This window comes from Eublepharis macularius, chromosome 7, assembly GCF_028583425.1.
Source record: "Eublepharis macularius isolate TG4126 chromosome 7, MPM_Emac_v1.0, whole genome shotgun sequence".
Classification (NCBI taxonomy): domain Eukaryota; kingdom Metazoa; phylum Chordata; class Lepidosauria; order Squamata; family Eublepharidae; genus Eublepharis; species Eublepharis macularius.
The window spans coordinates 75,249,051-75,273,540 of record NC_072796.1 but is presented as its reverse complement, the minus strand read 5'-3'; the positions used below and the strand labels follow the sequence as shown (position 1 = coordinate 75,273,540).

Sequence of the window (24,490 nt, the reverse complement as noted above, 5' to 3'; positions counted from 1 at the left end):
AAAAATATTATGTGACTTTGGAAAAAATATTATGTGATTTTCTCCCTTATACATTGAAGAGCAAGTTTTAATTTTGTGTGTGTAGTTATATTACATATTTATTTATCCACCCTCTGCTACTGGAGCAGAGAGGCTCCTCTTTGACATTGTAGTACCTCCCAAGACTTAATAGCTATAATCTGATTTAACTTTCTTAACATGGTTTTTATTTTGTGAAGACTATACATTTGTTCATTAAGGGTTAAGTATTTTAGTGATCTGGAAGCAAGCTAAGGCTTATTTTTGTGTCTTTTTGACTAGCAGTATTATGTTATTTGTTTTAACTTTTTCTGATATTCACTCTTTTAATATTCTCATTATTTATATACTTATTATAGATGATATTTTTGTTGATTTCCTTTTTTTTTAGGCTGAGTGTCCAGTTAACTGTTTTAATTACTTTGTGTATTACACTAGTGGTTGTTTTTAATATTGCATCATATTGAATTTTATTTTAGGACTTGCATTGAGTGATGTCTTTCAATGAGGGAATTATATAACATTTATAATTTAAAATATTTGTCTTACATCTGTAACAATAAAATTTTAATTAGCAAATCCTAGATTGAATTTGCTTTTAAGTTTGGGTTGAAATGTGACAAGGGGAATTTCAGAGTTTAGTTCTGCAAGATTTTGGATTATAAATACCTCTCAAATCATTGTCTTGTAGTGTGCTGGTCTTTGAAAATTAGAAATATTCGTGAAAAGTCATTGTGTTTTAAAAGAAGGATACTTGTGTGTTACAAGATGGGTGTATAAAACACATATGGTATAATTGTAGATTTTTCTATGGTGTTACAAACCCAAATGTATGCTCTATTGTGTTTGTGAAGCCATGGACTCTTATCCTCTATTAGGTTGGACAAAACAGGTAAGTTTTAGGGTTAATTTAGGGTCGAACAACAGGACACCTGGAATTGGCTTTCCTGTCATCCAGAACTGGTAAACCATCTGTTCCAGAGTTAAGGTTCTCCCCATGTGTTTGCTTTTGGTGAACAAAAACTGCTGTAATCAAAGAAGTCATGGTCAATACTTACTGGATCACAAATTATTTATTGTGGCAAAATGTTGCAATGTTTAATCTTCCTAGCTGGGTTGGTTTGTGATACTGCTGAAAAGTTTTTAATTCTAGGAGGTTCAAATACATTAACTGTTTATGCCACAGTGAATACATTATTGTTTAAGTTGCTGCTGAATTCTCATGTTTAAAATGCCTTAGTTGTGCTGTGGTCTCAAGTTCATATCGGCCATCTTATGAATTATACAAAGGTAGTATTAACTGCATTGTAATCTTATGTGGCCTTTAAATAAAATAAATTCATAATGCTGAAGCCACTCATTTTCTTTAAAGCTGTTCTGTGTACTTTTTTGACACTTTAAAATGGGAAGACAAAAGTACAAGGTAAGAAAAGAACATGGTAGGTGCTCATAATCAACTTCTAAAGACTTATTGACATCTTTCAGCTGCAAACTGGAGCCTATCATTGAAATAGTTTTGAGTCTAACGTTCTTGAGAGATATGAAATTTTATTCATCCATGCTTCTACTTACAGGTGAGGAATCTGAAACTGGAGCATGAGCAAGAGAAAAACAAGATCTTATCTGAAGCCCTGGAAACACTAGCCACTGAGCACCATGAATTAGAGCAGTCACTAGTCAAAGGATCACCACCTTTGAGCATCCTTAGCGAGGAACAGTTCTATGATGCTGTTTCGGGTGAGTGTGTGTGGCACTGAAAGCCAGGTGGGATGTGAGTTTTAAAAAGAAAATCGAGGAACAGTCTTGTCCAGTTTGTTACCATCAAAGCACAATCATTTCAAGCAAAAGTCCCTATCCGAAGGAAGTTCCTAGCTATATTTTGATGGAGTACTGGGGGGCGGGGGCAGAAACAGTGAAGAATGAGCCAAGAAGGGTGTTATAAATTTTGACTGGGGGTGAAGATTGACCCTTCTAAGCCCAATAGCTTTAAGGATGTAATTCTGTTTAGGATTGCATAGTAAAGGGGCCAATCCAAAGGCGTGGATCTATAGTCTTGGGCTTAATTTCAAAAGGAGTTCATGCAACTTTATAAGACGTTTCAGATAGAAAAGGCTGGAGCTTTCAATTATATAAAGACTAAGTATGTGAACCTTGGTTTATATTCTGTGTTGCCTAATAACTCCCAAGAGCCATATTTATTCCTGGGTTGCTGCTGTTTCATTGTGCGCTCTCTCTCTCTCTCTCTCTCTCTCTCTCTCTCTCTCTCTCTCTCTCTCTCTCTCTCTCTCTCTCTCTCTCTGCCATCTATTAATTGCAGATGGGGACACATGCTATTGGCAGTTATGCACAATTTGTGTGGAGTGTCAGACAAAGGCTGGAGCAGGTTCTGGATGGGTTATGATAATATACAAACACCCAGTGTAAAAAACCTGTTTAAAACACAACATAGTTGCTGAATTGCATTACTAAATTGAAGTGGATTAGGTTAAATAGGCTGGGTATTCAAAGACTTTTTACCAGTGGAACAATTCAGGTGGTTAGGATTTCCAAAGTCATTTTAGGATTGACAAGTAATGATTTGGAGCTCTGAACCTATAAACAAGGAGTTAGTCTCTTAGTGTTATCTAAAGAGCAGACCGGAGTTGAAAGGTACATGCTCTCCTTTTCGCATTGGATGGATTGGTAGGAGGAGATGACTATTTGTGGATTTGTTTAAGCAGAAAGAAATGTGAGTTGGGCTTCCCTTTTGGAGGTTTTTATGCTTTAACTAACCAAATGATGGAGATACTTTTTGCTCCCTTGCATCATAAAGCAATATCACCAGAATCAGAGATCAAGAGGAGGCTGTTTTGTTTCAATCTAACTGATGAACCTGCTGTATATCTTTATGCTGTTTCTTCTGTGAGAAAGTTTTATGAAGGAGGCTGCACTCGGAATGGCAGCCTCCAGGTTTGTTGATAATTTCTTTTCTCAATATGCCAAACGTTAATCTGAAGTCTATCAGAACAATCCAAAAGACAAAAAAGGGCTTCTATGTTCCACCTGTAACCAAAGGTATCATTTGGAGACAATGACAAACCATAATTTGCCACTGTGTGAATGAGCTTGCATGAATGGTATGTTCTCTTGTCCCGTAATTTAAATGAGATCTTTGCATGGCCAACTGTGTAGTATATTGCTCTGTCTCAACTGGAAAACCATGTTTTGCACATTGCCTGCAAACCAGGATTTCAGATTCTCATTTCCTATTTTGTAAGGAAAACAGAAAGCACAGTTTGTCAGTTTGGACAGAAAACTGTAGCTTGACATGAAAATGGAACTGTATGTGAGGGATGCAAAAAAAGATGTAAGCTCAAAATCCTCATAATAACTAAATCTGGTTTGTTGTTAAGTCTGAAACAAAGAGAAAACACAAAAACATTAATAAACACATTTCTCAGTGGAAAGAAATGTAGTAACATTCTGGAACTCATTCTTTTTTTTTAACAAAATAAAGAAAGCAAAATAGGAGGGTGGGAGGTTGCTTTACAGTGCAGTCCTAAACAGGGTTCTCTAACTCTGCTTAAGATTGTATTGTTAGTCTTTGATATTATATCGGTATGCATCATAAGACAGTGATGTGCATAGCTGTGTCTTAAAATACATCACAAGCTGCCCTGATAAAGCATGTTTGGCACTTTTGCAGTGCAAACCTAAGCAGAGTTACTCCAGTCTAAGCCCAGTGATTTCAGTGAGCTTAGAGTAGAGTTACTTTCTTAGGATTGCACTGTAAATTTAATCATAAATCTTCTAACTTATTGCTGCTGTTCGTGGAGAAATCTAGTTCTTCATATTTCAGTGTAAAACCAAACTTGGAATGATGCATATAGCACTCTGGAATTGTAATGCTTGGGCCAAAAAGAATAACTGGGTGACAGTGGAGCTAGCTTCCTTTTAATAAAAAAGATCTTGAATTAGGATACCAAAATAATTACAGACCAGTTAGAACCAAAAAAACATTTATGCAAGCACAGCTCTGGGGGATGAAGTAACTTAGGCCGCTTGTATATGTTAACATTTGAAATTCTGTGAGTCACCTTATTCTTGCATCTCTCTTCCTTAAGTGGACGAGAGTAATCTATTTACAATCTTTCTTCAGAGCAGGAGGTGCTTCTGAAAAGTAGAGCTCCTATCAGTTTGGGATGTCCATCTGCAGAGGTTTTCTATGGCCATAAGTTTTGTTGCCTAAACATTTCCCCAAACAGCTTCCTGTGTTTCAGAATTAACCTGTAAATTTGGACATGCAAAATAGAGAAGCTTGTTCAGCTGGCTAAAAACTTTGACCTGCTTCTTTTGATTGGTCAAGCTTGTTTGTAGTATAAGCTGCACACATCATAAGGAAAGCCTGCATATTCTCCTACCACCAGCAGCTTACCTTCTACAGAAGATGGTGGTGGATTTCCATAGTCCAAATAGGATGCCTGGAAGTTGGTTGGGCTGTAAATCAGCACTCTTCCGGTTTGAATCCCACTACTGTATGAGCTCAGTAGATAACCTTGGGTAAGCCACTCCTCTCTCCCCCAACTCCTCAGCTGTATTGTGGAAATAGTAACAGTGGTTTTATTCACCACTCTGAGTGGGCCACCAATCTGTCTGGAAGAGCGGTATATAAGCACAGTCATTATTGTGATTGTTGCTGAGTTTCTCCATAGCAGTTATTTCTGAGATTTAGGTCTTAAGGCCAGCTTTTTTTGTAGTGGTACTTACCAGTACTGAGTACCAGCGGCTTTTTGGGAGGCTCTCCCAAGTCCTTAGGAGGAATAGGTGGAAATTGGTGCAACCTTATATAGGAGTACCGACACCATTTCTTTGAAAACAAAGATGCATTGGGGCTAGGTAAGTAGGAAGCAGGTAGTGTTGCCACAAGCCTGAATAGTACTTGTTAAGGTGAAGATATTTTATACTAAGCTGTATGTAGACTTTGGGAGTAAGGGAATGTGTTCTCGTGAGACATAACCCTTTACTCTATTTTTATCTCTTGTTTTGGATACTTAAAAGTTTTACAGATTTTTGCCCCCTTTGTACTTTTATCCCCTCAATGAGTCTACGTTTGAGGAAGCACTTTTTTCTTCTTTTTCTCTCTTTCTTTTTTTTCCAATCCTAATAAATCCAGTGTTTTTTGGCTTCAAAGGGCTAGGAGGTAGGGAATTAGGGCTGGGATATCTACACCTTACTGCCACTTCTTAAATTCCTGTATCTGATGAAGTGGACTGTGAATAACAAAAGATTATGTAATAATCATTTTATTTCGCCACATGTCTCATTATTGTTTTGGCTGCACCAGAGTAACAAGGTGTACCCTCCTGGCACTTTACAGTACACATCCCCAAGCTAAATTCCTGCTCTCTACAGGATGCTACAAGCTACTACAAATATGATCAGGCCAATTCCCCCCATTCCTGGCTTTTTCTTCTTTTTCCTACCTATCTTCCCTCATAATTGACACAGCTGGCAAGATGATGAGAAAATTTAAGAGTCAGGGACAATCTCTTCAGTGTTGTACCAATGCACAGCATCACTTCAAATGCAAATCTGGAAGTGATGTCATCAAATCAGAGTAATACTCTAGGATCCCCCCAGAACTCTATGATTTAACCTAGAGAATTGTGCAGACTCAAAATAATATTCACATTTATTTATTTTATTAGATTTCTATTCTGCCCTCCCCACAAGTGGGCGGCAGATCACAACATTCAAAACACAATAAACATAATTACACACAATTATCCATAAAAATTCAGTAAAACAATATAAAAATTCAATATAAAAATATTAGGAAAGTGTCTTGATTATATAGAAATATTTACTAGGTCTTTGGGTAGCCCCCTTTTGCTATTTTATGAACAGCTTTGGGATTGTTAGAAAATGTGATAGGTTTGCATCTTAAGCAATGAGGAAGGCATATGCTTGTCTTGCTTTGAGGGATATGGTTTATAGCCTGAATTTGCAGCCCAATCCTGTACATGTTTCAAATCCTAGTTAAAATGGTTAGTGTGAATGCTAGCAGTGTTGCTGTAACTGAAAACCACATTTAAAGGCCAGCAGGATTTGAAGAGGGAGGGAATGGGAGTAGTGACCATGCTGTCCTCTGAGCCTGTTTCTGATCCCTTAACCATGATGTTCTTATTATTAAACTATATTGCCATGATTAAGGGATTGTATTTTCACTGGCCCTGAGTTGTGAGTGAAAGTGTTTCCTTGGTACCTTGCCTATCTTTCCCAGTCCTTGGTGCTTAACAACTTGCTCATTCATGTCCCGCCAGAGATTCTGTCTCCACTAGCACTAAGCATTCACTGCACAAATGCTGCCATTGGTACAGCGGAGGCTACTTGGGTTTCAGAGCTGTGTATGAGAAAGGTGTTCATCAGTCTGTGAAGGACTAGCCTTGAGGTTTGCTCATTGATGTTCACATGTCTTGTAGATTCGGAATCTGAAAAATCACTGAGTGGATTTGAAACTGTGACAACTTATTCATTAGAAGACAGTGTGGATTCTAGTGATACTATAACATCTGACATGTCTGAAGAAAAAGGCTGTAACAGTGGAGAGGCTTTGTCAAATGGCATCAAAACACACAGGTAGGATTTTGCTTAGTTGCCTATGTGTGGACTGTAACCTTTATAACCAAGTGAGACAAAATCCATCCGGTGTGCCCCAAAGATAATTGTGGATGCTTGCACCTTTTCTGTTGAATATAAGGATAGAGTGACAGTCCATTAATGTTAACATATTTCTTTTGTTAACATTACTTTTTTTAAAAGTTAACTACAACATTGTGATTGCTCTATGGTGCAAATTTAGTACATGAATTCTTAAAAGTGCATGTTTTAAGTCATTCAAATTTGTCTCATGGAAATCAATACTGGTTTCTTGTTTCTTCATGTTTTTTTAATGTGTGCCTCTTGCTGCTTTTTTTAGTTTCCAGTAACTTGATCTCCTTAGCATTATTGTTATTTCTCTGCATGGCTACTAACTAGATATTTTTCAATATATATTTCAAATTTAATCAGAAGCATTAAAAGCAAAAAGTTCTGTCAATTTTTAGACAAGTTTTCTAATTATCCACCATCTATTCTTTAACTTTTTACATGTAAAGGAGGAGAATAGATCCTCAATTACATGTAACAAATACCTCATTTCTCAAGTTTCAGTGCAGGGACAACTTAATATGTTGCTTCCCAATTTAAACATGGTTTCAATGTAATCTATAAATGGCACTTGTTGCTCTGCATATAGATGGTGACCTCATTCATTGTTGTTGGTGGTGAATATGGGAAATTTGTAAGACTAGAAGAACTTTAAATGAATTCCTTTTATCATATATATTGTGTCAAGCCATGCCACGGGCAATCTAATGTGAACACATTCTGTTCAAAGCGAAATATGATTATAGTTGCTTGTGTAGGGAGATTGAAGAGGCTCATTGCTTCAGCAATAATTGTGGTTGAGCTGAAAAAGTTTAGGCATCATCAACTTTTTAAATGACTAAGCTTTCAAAATTTTCTCAGCTCTGTTTGTTAGTTAATCAAATTGGTTGGATTTTTTTGTTCAAGTTCCCTACCACCTTCTTATATATTATTTTAAAACCCATAATGTAGTTTTGCTCTGCTTCTAGTCTGCACAATATTGACAGAAGAATTGTTAGGATCCTCTGTCAAATGTCTGCAGTACTCTTATGCTAGATAACAATGAGCTCAAGATAGTTTCAAGCAAAGGAAACAAACAGAAATTTGGCTGGTTTCCACAAGGCTTGTTGTAAAACTATATTGCCAAAATTGTAAACAAGAGGTGACTAGAGCCTCTGAGCTCTTATGTGTTCCCTTAGTCCCCTGGTATTTCATTGCTTTCCACTACAGATGTCTCTCATTAGCCTTTTTGATCACCAGCTCTTCCTGTCTCCAGTTTTGCCCCATTTACTTGCAGCCCTCTTTTTATCCTCTGTGTTCACTGATGTGTGCCAAAGTGTAAGTTTGGCCAATTTTTTAAATGGATTTTTATGGTAGCATTCTTAAACACAGCAGTGGCACACTTTTGAAAAAAAAGTACACATGCACTTAACATATATTATATTAAGGATCAAGTATTTTTGTGAACTGTATTGTAATATCTGACCTGTTAGCTGGCACCTTGGTGACACTTTGGGATGTCATGTCTGCAAATAAATTGATGCACATTGTCAGTCCTCTGTGGGAAACCCAATCTAAATTCTGCCATGGAGCAAACTGTCTCATGGGATGTAGCTTTCAGGGTTGTCTTGGGATTGTTGACACTGTTTGCTTATCTTTTCATACAGCTATGCTACAGATGTAACAAATGTGCATGGACCATGTTGTAGTCATTGTTTTTGGTTGAGGCTTTTTTAATTGTTGGGACTTGTTTTTAATATATTTAAAATGTACCAGGGCTTGCTTTTAATGTATTTATTATGTGGGGGTGAGCACACATTTTGTGCATGTTTTGTGGTACCTTTCTTATCTGGCATAACACTACAATACTTCAAAGTGAACATACTTTTGTGGTTAAAGTTGTGAATAAATTGTTATTAAAACACTTGAACTTCAGTTGCATTAATATTGTATATCAAAAAACGCTGATCAATGCTTGGGATTGGAAATGTTTTGTATATGACTTTTCTGCTAAGAGCATCACAGGAGCAGTGTCTTTGGGAGTTGAATGGGAATTTAATCTGATTTTTATATTTGCTGATGGGTTCACATGCTTTGCCCCCCCTCCAGTCAAAGTAAAAAAGCAGAAACAGTACTTGGGTATAAACTTTGGGTCACTTTATTATTTCCAACATGAACTGGGAATACAGCAAGAGATCTAACTAGCAGTGCAGGTCAAGCCCTGGGGTCGCACCGGACCTCCGCTTTGACCTGCCTGGGCAAGCCTCTGCTGCCCCAGGGGTGAGCCCTCCAAAGGATGGCTGGTACCCAGCAGCTAGTCAACTGGTTCCCCTTTAAAGCTCCAACCCCCCACTGCCGTGGAGCCTGGAGGGGGCGGACATGTCCAGGGGTCCCACCAGGCAGTCTTGCCCTTGTAACTGGCTGCCGTGAATCTTACCAGCTGCTCCTGACAGATTCCAATTCCTCACCAATGGGAATGTGCCAAGGGGGTCACCATCCCACTCATTTCCCATCCTATCCTGCCAATGACCAACTATTTACAGCACCACCATAACAGTTAATCAAACCAGCAGTGCAAGGTAGGCAAAAACTCCATCCCTGTGTACCAGTAAGGAGAGGAGAAAAAATTCCTACCTGGCCCTGAAAACAGCAACCAGCTAATCCTGCACTGCCATGGGGAAGGTGGGTGGGCCGAGCAAAGGGGAAGGCTGCATCCTGGAGAGGTGGAGCAGGCTTATATGCCCTTCGGCTCTGCCCACCACAGCAAATCCTCAGATGCTTGGGAAGAAGCAGCTGCCTTTTTTCATCTGGGGCAGCAAACTCGGTCCCCAGCCCAAGCAGCTTGTTCTGCTCACCAGGAGGGCCACATTATATTCAGGCTTAACTCTGTGTTCATTTCTAGATGATGATCAGGGAGGGGAATAAAATATGCCTATCTATGCAGTATATGTTGTGGGACTTGTCTCCGTGTCACCGTATTTTTAAAGCCAAATTAAGAAACTACCTTGAAGTTTACAAGAAGATTGTGAAGGAACTTCAGATATTTCTGGAGTGCATTCTCTCCACTGTTTCCATTACATAATTCCACTGCAGTCCTAAGCAGACTCCTCCAAGCCTATTGACTTCAATTGACTTCCAAGCCTATTGACTTAGAAGGGTGTGACTCTGCATAGTATAGCAATGTAACTTAATTAAATTGGTACATTAATCATGCTGAAATGGGTTAATAACTGGAGTAAACAATTCGAGCAATCAAGGTTGATAATAACACTAACATGGGGAACGTTAAATATTTTTTTACAAACTGTAGAGGAAACTTCCAGAGATGCTTGTTAAACCCATAATAACTGGAGGGATATCAGTTTGTCTGCCCTGCACATTATGTTAACCTGGGTCTGCAAAGGTTAGCTTGTATCTTACAAAACGCCAATAGGAGATATACAGATTTTCCCTGCATTCTTTTCCCAGCCTGCAGTCCATTTTGATTCCCAGAATATTATTCTTGGGGTCAAGAGATCCACATGGACAATCAGCTGTGCATGTCAAGAGCTGCAGTGAGCAGAGGAAGGCAAGGGAAATTGCCACCACCTCTTTCTTTTTTGTGAGTGGAGTTGCACTGACTGAGCAATGAGGTGAAGGGGGCAGATCATCCCATGTTGCTTTTCTGTCACTGCAGCTCTCCTCACAGAAGAGAAATATTTTACTCCCCTTCCTCTGCTCACTTCAGCCCCCAATCTTTGAGTCCTTTTTTGCCCATGTGTGTTTCACAACCCTGGATATGTTTTTTGGGGTCAGAGAGAATTCCTGGGGTGGGGGAGGAAACATGGGGAAAATTAGCTTTCCTTTGGTGCTTTATTAGGACACAAGCCATTTTCATCACTTCTGTTCTTCTAATTTTGTGAGCTAGTGCCCTCACCTTTTTTTCTTCTTGGTATAGAAGGAAGTTGTAGTAGATGGTGGCAGCACTGCTTTTGGTAGCTTCTCCTCCCATTGATATTGATCTATGTGATTGGAGCTAGGACAGACATGCCCTTCTGGCTTGTAATTCCATTCTATTTTAACACTTCCAGAAGATAGTTTGTTTGCCTTTGCTTAAACAGCAGTCACCTGCCTTACAAATTGTGAATGGAATGAGCATGCCTTTTCCTTCTCACACCTTTTCCCTCCCACTTAATTTCTGTTTATGTAGTGTTGTTGTACCGCATAGTCACCATCAAATGATTGACAGTCATTCAATTTATTCCTGCTCACAGCAGTGGAAGGGAGCAAGAGGAAGAGTCAAATATGGGAAGCCCCTAGAAGGGTGCTAATTGACTCTGGCTTGGGGGGAATCAGTCATATTTGAGTAGAGGTTTAGTTTCTGAAGTACTACACTGTGTATGTGAAATTGCACCTAGCTGCTTAAGTTTTACAGAATGTTTGGTGGAAAGGGTTTGCTGTATGGAGACCTCTGGGCCTTTCTTATAGTACCTTAAAGCTGGATGGAGATAAAAAGGTTGTTAGAAGTTTTGATACCAAAGGATGAAATGCACAGTACTAAAACTGGTCCCGGATGGGTAAGGAAGGAGTGGAATGGAATTTCATTGCCCAAATTGTGAGTGGGAGGCCTGGCCACAGAATCAGTATAAAACTATACATTCCTATAGATGGACTTGGGGAAAAACATATGCATACCTAGTGGGCTGCCAGGTATCTCAGCCATATGACATTAATAATGTGTGAATGTCCTTGTATACACTCAGTTTTAAAAACCAGAAGGTAAAGCAATAAGCCAGCTTCATATATTATTTATATATTTAATTTCTAAGACTCCTTTTGACTTGTAGCACACCCAAAGAAGCTTACCAGTAAACCATGCAAAATACAGTAACTTAGTTTTTTAAAGGTTAATAAAATGCAAACTACCTGAAACTGTAGATATAACCATCAAATGTTATATGAAGAATTGTGTATTCTCTTTTAAAGGGGGTTGACCTGGACTGTTAATATTCATTGCTAAGATACAGTGTTTTTCAGCTCTGGAAATGTAGTGTTCTCGACTTTACACACATACTCTTGAAGAGTGCATGATTTGAAACGGCAAAGAATGCCAGAAGCGTATGAAAAATTGGCCATTATATGATATGATGAACTCATGCAGATGGAATAGAAGCTAACACGTGACTTGTTTGTAGGCCATGGATCATTGATCTGGCTTAGTTAAGGTATGAGTAAAAGGAAGCTCTGGTGGGATTTTAAAAAATACAGATAAGGATTTTTGTTAAAAACTCCTAACCCTAGGTGTTGATGAACATGCACTTTTCTGTAGATATGTAGTAATACTCAGAAGCTGATGATACTTGCAATATGTAATTTCACATACATTATGACATTGTGATCCTTACAACAACCCTAAAAGGTAGTTTACCCTAATCTGACTAGCCCAAGCAAGCCTGATCTTTGTCAGACCTCAGAAGCTATATAGGGTTAGGCAGTGGCAAATCTCCTCTGTTAGTCTCTTGCCTTGAAAACCCTACTAGGGATTGCCATAAGTCAGCTGTGATTTGACAGCACCACCAAAAGGTAGTTTGATGTTATTCTTACTATTTTGCAGAGGGAGGCCTAAGGTTGAGAGTAACTTGCTTAAAGCACTTAGTAAATGTATGGCTGAGGTGACGTTCAAGCAAGAGACTTCCTGATTCTTTGCATGGCCTGTAAACCAAAACATTGGGGTGAGCACTTCATACAGCTTAAACAGCAATGTCTTCATTAATATGATGTTCATGAATGTTGATTTAAAAAAAAAATGGGTTCCCAAAGCACTTGAATTCTCCTGGGCAGTTTTGAAGGTTAGAACAATACTTTAAAAATTTTAAAAGGTGGAAAGAACTGCTATAAAATCTTGATACTTAGTACAGTAATAAAGTCATGATAATTAGAACTTTATTCTTAGAGAAACATATGCGTCTGTTTTCTAAATTGTATTGATAAAAGCTGTATGAACTCCCCAAGCATTATTGGGCCGAAATGCTAGCTTCAGTTTGTCTATTGTAAATAACTCATGAAGAAAGTGTTCATTGAACCTGAAGCCACGTCTTAAAAATACTATTTTTAAGAAAATAGTACTATTAGTACTATTATTTTTAGTAAAATAGTACTATTTTCCTATTACTCTTTCACTGAAACCAGTAGGCTTATAGCTGGCTACCATGTCAATTTTCAGTTTCAGTTTCTTAAGTCTTAAATTGTTTTTGATATTTATTAAACATTAATTTTAAAACAATAATTGATGCTATAATGCTAGTAATCAGTTTAAAATGAATGTATAGAGTCATTTGTTTAAGGAGGCTCAGTGTCATACAAGTTGTTTCTGAAATGGAGAATTTTTGTCTTACTTGTGAATTCTTTTTCAGATTTCCTGACTGGACATTAGCCCTAATAAAGAGGCATTCCTGTCACGTGGATTCAAAATGTAAACTGGATACAGGCCTACCCCATGAAGGGATCACCACTTCCAAAATATGTAGAAACTCTAAAGGGGAGTGGGTGGGAAGAAAGTTTATTTAAAATAACTTTTACAGTCAGTATTTATAGCGCATCTACACTGCATGTTTAACCCTGTTTAACTATGGTCGCTTCTACCCAGGAAGCTGAATAAGGAAGTCTCAGTATTTTCACACAGTTCTTTAGAGAAAGTCATGGTGGTTGACTTAGTTTCAAATATGTAGTGTAGATGTGTCCTTGTCTCACACAGCATGAAAAACAGCCGCTCTCCTCCCAAAAATGTGGCTATTAAATTCAAGCAACTTGCTAGAAACATGTTTATCTTGGTCTTATAAAAATATACCATTTTAAATGTAATTAGTTACCAGTTGCTGTCATTATTGTCAGAGTGCAGTGGATTCTTTCCTCTTCATTCTCATACAATTTAAACTTGGTTGAAAAAAACAAACTTCTCTTACACCTTCTGCCTCTGAGCTCTTGGGTCGGTGATTTGGCTTCTGTCCTGTTGCGTGTGTGTGTGTGAAATTTCAAATAATGAAACATTAACATTTGAACATGCATGATGCACAGTGATGTAGAAAATTAACTGTCAGCGTTCTTTGTATAGCTGCAAGCCCAAACTACTGCTAAACCAGGATGTCTGAGAAAATTGCTAGTATAGGAATTATTGGCCTCTGACTCCTGGTAGGATGATGCTCCTATTTACTCATTTATTTAAAGTGTTTATATGCCACCATTCCACCCAAAATAAGGACCCCAAGGCGTTATACACAGTTGGGTGGGCATTACCAAAAAACAACCCAGTTAGAGAAGAGAGGAAGAAAAACGTTTCAGTAGAACATGAGATAGTTGGCAAGGCTTAGAAAGGATAAATGAATTGTTTACTGAAGGTCTCTTTTAGGAAGGCAGGATTCCAATGACAGTATGGAGCACTGAACACTTCCACATGGCATTGTGGAACTGTTTGCTGATTACTTCTACAGGATAGATGGTGGTGATAAGTTCCCAGTTAATCTGCAGATACTGTTACTTGAATTTGTGTGACACAGGGCTTCACATAATAACATTAATAATAACATTCAGTTTATATACCGCCCTTCAGAATGACTTAACACCCACTCAGAGCAGTTTACAAAGTATGTTATCATTATCCCCACAACAACAATCACCCTGTGAGGTGGGTGGGGCTGAGAGAGCTCCTAGAAGCTGTGACTGACCCAAGGTCACCCAGCTGGCTTCAAGTGGAAGAGAGGGGACTGAAACCCAGTTCTCCAGATTAGAGTCCTGCGCTCATAACCACTACAACAAACTTTATTCCTTTAAGGAATAAAGACTCTGGAGGGTACACTGCAATACAGTTCCCCCCAAAGTTTTCATTCCTTAGGTTGAATCTCTTTAGTTCTATGGAGTGGCAGGGTAAATCTAGAAAGTTGGTGTATGCACATGTCACAGGGACCAGAGGCCTAGCTCAAAGAATGGGAACAATCTGGGTTATAACTTTAAATGTAGTCTGAGATAACAAACTAGATTTGCTTCTGGAAGAGATTTATTTTTTAGATGGGCATGTATTAAATTCAAAGGGCTTAGACTGGAGTAATTCTTCTTAGGATTGCAGTGTATGTTATCCAGGGGCAGCGCATCCTTTGAGGCGGTGCTGGCAGCTGCCTCGAGCGCTGACCGGGTGCGGGGCGTGAGCCGCAAGGCTGGCGGCGGCAGCACTGGTAGCTGAACGGGAGGGCTTGGAAGCTGCTTGCTGTGCCTGGCCAGGAGTGTGTGCTGGCAGCAGCGGCATGGGGCAACTGAGCAGGCAGCCTCCCAGCTGCTGCTGCTGCCACCACCAACACACAGCTACGGGCCAGCCAGGCATGGCAGATGGTCGGGGCAGTGCGGGGCAACTGAACAGGAGGGTGGGAGGCCACCCACCCGCCGTCCCAGCTGCCTGCCTCACCAATGGAGTGGCCGGCTCGCAGCAGCACACCCTGCATGATGATGTCACGTTCAGTGATGTCATCATGCAGTCTGGGTCTGCGCATGCTCTGCGCGTGTGCACATGGGGGCAGAAATGCCCCTGAAGCTGCCCCCGGGTGCAGGTTATCTGGCCTCAGGTGCCAGAAAACCTGGCACCACCCCTGATGTTATCTAACATAGCTTTGTTCCAGAGCATCTGCTTTTCATGTAGATGATCCTACTTCCATCTTTAGCATCTCCAGGTAAAAGGTTTAGTTAGATAATGGGGATTTGAACCTAGGTCTCCCAGATGCTAGACCAACACTTTAACTACCACACCATATTTGTTCTTGAAGTATTTATGTGGGAGAAAATCAGTAATCATCATTAGCTAGTAAACAATTTATAAAATTCTTCAATATATGGTAGAGATTTTTTAAAAAAAATTACTATTCTAGAAGAACTATTAGTACTACTATAAATTATTATTATAGAATTTTAACTGAGATTCCCCAGTAACAATGAGAGAATTGTACTTGGAATAGATATATGTACAAAACCATATGACTGTCCAACTGGCTTGAAATTATGTCCCTCTGTTTTTGAATAAACTTATATTGTTTTCTGATGCATTGCTTGTTTTGTTGGCTATTCAGTGGCCTCACATTGGTTTGACATGGAAATACTATACTTTACAAAACTGGTATTAGCTAAAATACCAGTTCATTCATTCCCACTGTATCATGCACTTCGGATGCTTTTAGACTTAGGCTTTCTTGCCTCAATTTTATTCCTACAATTAACTCTCATGTAGGTTAAAGTAAAGAAGTAATTTGCCTGAATTCACCTTAATGCACTTGACAGGAAGAAGAGAATTTGACCTGGGATAGCATACCTGGATTCAAGACTGAAAATGATTTTTATTGACCTGTGGCTTGCTTTTTGTGATTTTTTTAAAAAGTGTGCTGCTGAAACAACTATATCTTGGGCGAAATGAGTAGATTCTGTAGTTAAGTCACAGAGATGCAGACTGTGTATAGATGACGGAGGGTTGGAGGTGGTACTGTTGCCCATGGCATGCATGTTCATTTTTTTCTGTTCCATTATCGTCTTTAGTCAGGCTTTTTTTGCAGGTTTCTTTGCTTTGAGCAGTATCCTCAGAAGCTTGCCGTTAGCTTCCAGGGACTTGTCTAGTACCGCTACAATATCTGCCTTCTTCTGATATGACTGTTGTGGGAACCTATTGGATAGCACTTGTCAAATCAAAATCACCTCTTTTAGTTTTACAACTGGTTTTAGAGCTTTCATTTTTTAAAAAAAGATGAAAGAAAAGGGGCTAAATGTGGTGGGGTAAAGTCTACAAAGACTACCTTTTCGGTGTCACTCAATAACTTTTTTCCGTCGATGTGAATTTGAGTAGAGCAACACCTACTTGTGATCCAGACTAGTCAATTTCATCATTCCATTTAGATATGACAAACAGTAGCTGTTGATTAGGAAAGTGAAGAGACTTTCTCCCCCCACCCTGAAGATAGGCTCCCCATTACAGTTATCATGCTACTAGCATTAAAAAGGCAGACATTCCTGTTGCTCTTCAGAAATTATCATTATGCTTTTTGCCATTGCATTGTATGTTTCAAATGTTGCTTTATAAATTGAATTTTGCTTGGCCATAGCTTTGGGCGGTGGAGGGAGCCTTAAATACTACTTAGGATAATGTGATGCCCTTTTTTACAGTTTATTTTAAATGACTCCCCCCCCTCCCTCAGTTGTTTATGTAAAATTTAAAATAGACCTTTCTTTCATAAAGCCAAAACTAAAATTAAATTGAGAGGGTCAACCCATCAATCTGCTTACCTTCTTTTACTCTTTGTTGCCGTGTGTGACAGCACTCCTGGCAAAATGGGGTGTCTGAATTTACCACTGCCAGAAAAGAAAGCGGCACCAAGTATGGAGCAAGAAACAAAATAATAGTGGTACAGTGGAAAAAGTTTTATTCAGAGAAACTACTTCTGTGGAAAGTATCTGATATTATTATACAGAGCCCCCTGAAGAAGCTGCAGCAAAACACATAGGGGCAGTATAAAACTACTTTTTTCACTGCAGCTGTTTTTTAGTTCCTTGCTCTAAATTTACTGCTTAGCACATTTTGAGGATTTGCAATGAGGTGTGTTGCTGTGGCTTGTGGATTCAGACAAACTATTTCCTTAGAGCATTGTGGACTACAGAAGGGAATGGTGGACTGTTCCGAGTAATGTAGCTAGAATTTTGTTCAGAGGTTAGCTCCATCAGTGTATGAACCTCTACAAATCCTTGAGAAATCTGGAAACTTATTATTCAGGACTGATATGTTTTCATCTTTTTCCCTTCCGCTGCTTATCAATCTAGAACAAGCTTGCCCTCTCCAATGTTTTCAAGAAATGATTTCAGTATTTGGAGCATCTTAAGAAAGTGCATCGGAATGGTAGGTGACTCATGGCTTATGATAAAGATCTGCATACGTACAATCTGTCTTTTAAAGATGCTGCATGATGTGATGCAGACAGTTCTTTTTTATATAAAAGGCTGGGACTGGTGATGAATATGTAAGAACCTCTGAAATAAAGGGTGTGTGTGGTGTGTGTGTGCGTGTGTGGTGTGTGTTATACAAAGCAGCACAAGCTTCACTGCCTTGTGAAATCCTTTCCTTTTCTATGATTCACTTAGAAATCTGTACAAGTCACAGACATCTCATTTGGGAACTTGATTTTCTTTACCGAAGAAAGTGTGATTAATAAAGGGAAGACTTTACAGATTCTCTGGAAAAAATGTTTACGCAAAGTACAGAAGTCGTCTTAGTAAGAGAATCTAGGCTAAAGTGTGGCCCAAGTTCCTTTTTTTGTTATTCTAAACTAGATATCTAGGCATGACTCCAGTCCTCGTATGTATAGAAAAATAACTAAAAGTGAAACTAGGTCATATCAAAGATCATTTTCTTGGGTAATGAATCATTGCCACATGAAGCTGGTGATACTAGCTATTATGCACATTCTGCTTTCATTGCGTTCTATCCAGCTATAGTAAGATTATACTAGAACTTATTCTGTGCTCAAACAAGATGGCAGACATGATGGTGCTGCAGTGCTATAACTAATGAGCATTTGTATACCTTTCCCCCACCACTTCTTTTTTGAGTTATCTTATGAATTCCCTAAGTCTTCATTTGAACACCAATAAATTTTATTTTGAAACATTTAAAAGGTGTTGGTATCTCGTAATGGATGATGACGGCTAAGAGCATGACCTGTGAAATGGAAATCCCAATTTAGATATTCACAACTTTGGGACCTGCAAGGATTTGTGAGAGGCATCTTGCTTCCCCTCCCCCACTATTTACTCTTTTGCTTCCCTGAAAACTCCCACAGCCTCTCCCCTTTTCCTTCTTTCTTCTCTCCTTTTCACTCACTAGCCAACCTGCTTTTATCTGCCCCTCTTGTCCTCATTGTTCCCTCTTCCCTACTCTTGGCACCCTCTCCTTGAGAAAACTGCACAGTACTGGCAGCTGGGCCAGTTGTGCAGTAGGAAACCCACAAGAACTCGCAGGATGTACCTCACTTTCTCCTCTATCACCCTTCCCACACCATTTCCTTTTTCTCTTCCCTTGCCAACCCCTACATCTTCACCTTTCCCTGCTTCCTTCACTCCTTCCCACTTACCAAGAAACCTACCTTTTATCTGCCCCCCCCCCCATATACAGCTATATTTATTATTTATTTACTTCATTTACAGCCTTTCTTCACAATTGGGACCCAAAGCAGCTTACATTATTCTCCTTTCCTCCATTTTATCCTCTCAACAACCCTGTGAGGTAGGTTAGGCTGAGAGTGTGTGACTAGTGAGCTTCCAGGGAAGAGCAGGGGTTTGAATCTCTCAGATCCTAAACTGAAACTCTAACCACTACACCACATTGGCTTTAGTGGAAAGGCTGCTGCTGAGTGGTAGCAAACAACTGAGCATGAGTGAGTCATGGAAGTCACATGGTGGCAAGTAGCCTGGTGGATGCTGCTGGCCCTAGCCACAATGAGTGCTTCCTCACAGGACAAAAGAGCCTTGGAAAGAGCCCTGCCCTGTCCTCCTGCCTTTAACTGACAGAAACCAAGCTTGGAGGCTAGCAATACAGTTGTGGTTGCCTAGCAACAGCCATCGAGGGCAGTCATTGCTCAAAGTTACCAGTGTTGTTTCTGTTATTTGGGGGAGTTTTAAATCCCTTGTTTATTTGGTTGAGTTCAATTTTTTTTACATATCTGTTCATAGCTCCAGTCTCCAATTTTTTAAAAAAAGTTATTTTATTTGAAAAGAATAAAAAAGCCTCACACATAATAGAAATAAACACATGACAACAATAATGAGAAATCTACACATTAGCATCCATAAAAGGTTTCCAGATATCCCATCCACGTAACCTGTAAATTCATGCAAAGTAAACATCCCCCCTGTCTGTCCAAGCTCTTCATAGAAAAGATTTCTTCCCAATTTTAAAGTCAGGATTGGCCGCAATGTTAATTTAGTATGTGAAAATTTGTCAGATTGACATTATCATTATGCACCATAGGTCTGTAACTGCAGAAATTGCAGGAGGAACACAATCCAGTTTAACATGGGTAGACCCTAATGCACTCAATTTGAAAAAGGAGACAAGAGGCTTCCAGAAGAGCCCAACACGGACAATGTATATGTCTCTAGTTACTCTGTTTTTCAGGGTAAAGGGGATAATGTATCCACCTGTGGGATGATGTCTAGCCCAGAGAAAATTTGTGATCACATGAACATATAAAGCTGCCTTACACTGAATCAGACTATTGGTCTGTCATGGTCAGTATTGGCCCTCCAGGGTCTCAGGCAGAGGCCTTTCACATCACCTACTACCTGATCCTCTTAATGGGAGATGCTGGGGATTGAACTTGGGACCTTCTGCATGCCGAACAGATGCTCTGCCACTGAGCTATGGCCCCTCTCCAGTATCCTTGAGGCTTAATTTAAGTTACATACTATTAAGTTACATATTTGAGTGTGTGTGTATTACATATTTATGTAACTTTTAGGTTACCTTTCTATGGACAAAATGCTCAAGGCAGCTTATAAATAAGAACACTACAATATAATGATAAAAAACTATAACAAAAAAAGAAATTTCTGTAAAAGCCAACAGTGAGTGTAACCAGTTTAGATAAAACCCAGAGATGATGCATCAATCCTACTCAGTCTTTCTGAAATGAGTTTTTAAACAGACAGCAGTAGGCCTCTAATGAAGGAGCTAAATGAAGCTTCTAGGGAAAGGAGTTCAATAGAGTAGGGCTAACTGCCCAAAATTTTTTGCATGGGTCTCAGTTAAATTCACCTGTGCCATTTCCTGTGAAAGCTATCTTGGCTAACGGAGGCAGAAGCAGTCTTTCATGGATGTTGGACCAAATCTGTTAAGGGCTTTAAAAGTCAAAACTAGTACATTGACTTGAGCCTGGAAATTTAACTAGAAGACCATGTAGTTGGTGTAATATTGGCTTGACATATTCATTTTGACAACCCTAGTTAAAGTTTTCTGAACTAGTTAACATTGCTGAACTGTCTTCAAATCCAGTTCTATATAGATCACATTACAGTAATCAAATTTGGATGTTGCTAAGGCATGTGGGATAGAGATGAAGTCTGTTTCCTCCAGAAACAGCCACAGCTAGGCACCTCTGCCCTTTTTTATCCAGGGAATGCAATTCAGACCCACTCCCGAATTTGAAACCTGCTGTTTGAGATGGATTGCAGTCCCATCCTAAACAGGCTATACACCTATTGTCATGTCAGCTTTATACCAAATCAGTTGGATATACCAACTAATATACCAAATAAGTATATATTATTATTCATATTATCATTTTGTGCGACAAACTGTACTCTCGTTGTTAGTCGCTGTGAATCAGTCTGGTTAATTATGAACAGCACATGCCCTACCACTCAGCCATGGATGATATTGATGATCCTTTTGTATTCATTTTTCAAAGCAATCATATAAAGAACATTCATATAAAGAACAAGCTGTGACTTATTACTGTAGGTCAAAACCTGACAAGTGACTAATCACCAGTCTCCCATCTCTTTCTAGCATGACCCTGTGTCTTACCAATGTTGTTTAAGTTTTATTTATTTTACTACACTTTTATTCCATTCCTCTGCAAGGAGCACAATGGTTTCTCTTTCACCCCTCCCCCACATTTTATCATCAAGGTAAGCTAGACTGAGTGACTCATTGACTGTGAGCTTCATGGCTGAGTGGAGATTTGAACTTGGGTCCACATCTAGTGTTGTAATTGCATTATATTCACTTTTCAGCTTAACGAGCAGCTTTTTGTTTAAAAAGTATTTTGGTTTTCTGCATATCACTATTTTGTTCTGCTGCCAGTAGGCTAGCTTTACTATATAGCAGAGAAAAACAAGTCACAATCTTGATAATGCACTACAGTGTATTAATACTGCTTTTAAAATTCTTCTAGGAGCTGTCCAAGATAACTATGCCAGTCATTTTTAATGAACCTCTGAGTTTCCTACAGCGACTGACAGAATATATGGAGCATACGTACTTAATTCACAAAGCCAGCGCTCTTTCTGATCCAGTTGAAAGAATGCAGGTACTCAGTGCTAAAGAAGTGAATGTGATAACTGTTTACCATAAACAGAAAAATGGGAGAACTGCTTATTTTTAAAGCATCTAGGATACTCTTGTGAATCTCAGCCAAACTCTTTTGCTGAAAATAAAATTAACTGTTGTTATGGCGGTAAGATATACTAATTATCTGACATTCTGCATTAGCTTTAAATAATGGCGATATGGCACTTTTCTCCCTTGTAAATACATGCTTACTGCACTATTTGAATGTTTGCCTGCTCTGTGCAAGTTTAATGCTTCAGAAGACATGGGAAAAATATTAAAGTCTGCTATTTTAAGCTAGTATAAATAATGTATATAAATCACTTTTTCAACAGTGTGTAGCTGCCTTTGCTGTCTCTGCTGTTGCATCTCAGTGGGAACGTACAGGAAAGCCATTCAACCCATTACTCGGAGAGACGTATGAACTTGTTAGGTAATAAACCTTTAATGGACTTAACTGACTAGTTTACCTAATACGAATATTTCTCATTGGACATGTACTGGCTAAGAGAAACTAGTCCATGCATAATTTGTTGGGTGCCAGTTTGGTCTAGTGGTTAAGAGTGGCAGGACTCTAATCTGGTGAACTGGGTTTGATTCCTCAGTCCTCCACTTGAAGCCAGCTGGGTGACCTTGGGTCAGTCGCAGCTCTTCCAGAGCTCTCTCAGCCCCATCCACCTCATGGGGTGATTTTGTGGGGATAATAATAATACACTTTGTAAACCGCTCTGAATGGACGTTAAGCTGTCCTGAAGGGCAGAATATAAATCGAATGATGTTGTTGTGCGCTAAGATATTTGAGTCACAAATTGATAAAACTACAGTTAAATTGTTTATTTAACATTGAACTTACTATTTGTTTCATACAATTCAAAGCTCTGTTAGCATAAAAGTATCTCCAACGTTGCTAACTGTATATCCTGTAATAGGAAGAGATTTATGAAAGCCAATTATTCCTGTATTGTACAAAATATGGCATACCTTCTTTTTAATCACTTCACTGTTCTCTCCCCCCCCCACCCCCCGTTTAGAGAAGATCTTGGATTCAGACTCATCTCGGAACAAGTTAGTCATCACCCACCAGTCAGTGCTTTTTATGCTGAAGGACTGAATAACGACTTTGTGTTTCATGGTTCCATTTATCCTAAGCTTAAATTCTGGGGGAAGAGTGTTGAAGCAGAGCCGAAGGGGATAATAACTCTGAAACTTCTTGAGTAAGTTTGTCAGACCCTTCCATGTGTTTTGGCTGTTGTAGAGTATTTTGACTGTATTAGAGGTGTGTGGGCATGGCTGTATAAAGTAACTATAATTTTAAAAAACCTGCTTTCTCCCTTCAAAAATATCACCATTCTGTCAGCAAATGAATGCACTGGAATTGCTATGTTAAGGAGTACATAAAAAACATTTCTTTTGGTTTCTCTTTGGGCTATGTGACCGGAGCATTCTGTGTTCCTTAATATATTACGATGGCAGAACAAATTTACATCTGGGATCATTATGTCTTTTACAAAAGCAGGTTCTGTTAGTGTCATTTATAAATGGTTTTCTGAATGTGCAAAACTATACAGCTGGTGTTGATAGTTCTTTCTCTTCAGACACAATGAAGCATATACATGGACAAATCCTACTTGCTGTGTGCATAACATTATTGTTGGCAAGCTGTGGATTGAGCAGTATGGCAATATGGAAATAACCAATCACAAGTAAGCTTCTTCTTGTTCCTTTGCAAGTAGAGCATGTGCTACCTATAACACACACATTAAGTGGGTACTCTGATGTAATAAGTAAAACATGCCTTTAGAAGGATTTGGCATCTGCAGGTGACATGAACTGAGCTAATTTGCCATTCATGCTGGTACAAATCTTATTTTATTTTATTTTACTTCATTTATATCCTGACTTTCACCCCAATGGGGCTCCAAAGCCATTTACATCGTTCTCCTCTTCTCCAATGGCTGGAAAGGGCAGAGAGCTGTTGTCTGGTTTTCTAATCCAGGACCTTAACTTTGAGAAGAGCTCTCCTCCTCCTTTGACCATTATCCCATTTATCTCAGCCTGGGTTCTTCAGCTCTTTTGTAAAGTTCTGCCTTAGTAGGAAACCTGAAAAACTACTCATGCCATTAAAAGAGGAAAGTCCTCTCAGTTAACTATATTTTGTTTGTGCTATGATGAAAACAGTAAGTGTTAATTTAAAATAATGGGGACTTAGGTATGCTAGACAATAAAATTCTGTGTCCTCAGTTATCAAGTTTTCCCTCTGCAAGGTATATCATACTTTATACATTCCTGTTTTCTGACTGGTAAAGATGGTTATTCCTTCTGTGTTGGACAGTGGCATGCATAAATTTGCATAATTAAGTTTCGGGATTGCTACTTCTGCTAGATCTTTCTAGGGAATAGTTTTTTAAAAAAATTCTAACAACTAATTTTGCACAGAATATCTGTGACCAAGTGCTGGGGGGCAGGGGGAGCTAGATGCTCTTGATCTATTTGCCTGAAAAAGTAGTAGAGACATGGAGAATTTCATACCTGTAAGTTAAACCATGTTCCCATTTTGCCTCTTTCCAGTGGACAAAGGTGATGGTTTCTAGTGACATAGGCAACACATTTGGTAAGGGAGTATGCAGAGGACATTTTCTGGCAGAAAAGCAACTGTTTTCATTCCTGTTAAATGACCTTTTAAACCCTCATGTAGCTCTTACT

The 24,490-nt window shown here is 39.0% G+C and overlaps 1 protein-coding gene across 3 annotated transcripts in view; it reads left to right on the top strand.

Annotated features, from left to right (window-relative positions):
- Positions 1 to 24,490, top strand: part of OSBPL1A (oxysterol binding protein like 1A) — a 92,904-nt gene that overhangs the window by 53,883 nt on the left and 14,531 nt on the right. For all 3 annotated transcript variants that reach the window (XM_054985320.1, XM_054985321.1, XM_054985322.1), the window contains 7 exons: positions 1,593 to 1,755; positions 6,480 to 6,636; positions 17,503 to 17,578; positions 21,633 to 21,767; positions 22,123 to 22,220; positions 22,819 to 23,001; positions 23,383 to 23,490. In XM_054985320.1, the coding sequence (XP_054841295.1) occupies positions 1,593 to 1,755; positions 6,480 to 6,636; positions 17,503 to 17,578; positions 21,633 to 21,767; positions 22,123 to 22,220; positions 22,819 to 23,001; positions 23,383 to 23,490 (920 nt within the window). The remainder of the gene's footprint in view (positions 1 to 1,592; positions 1,756 to 6,479; positions 6,637 to 17,502; positions 17,579 to 21,632; positions 21,768 to 22,122; positions 22,221 to 22,818; positions 23,002 to 23,382; positions 23,491 to 24,490) is intronic.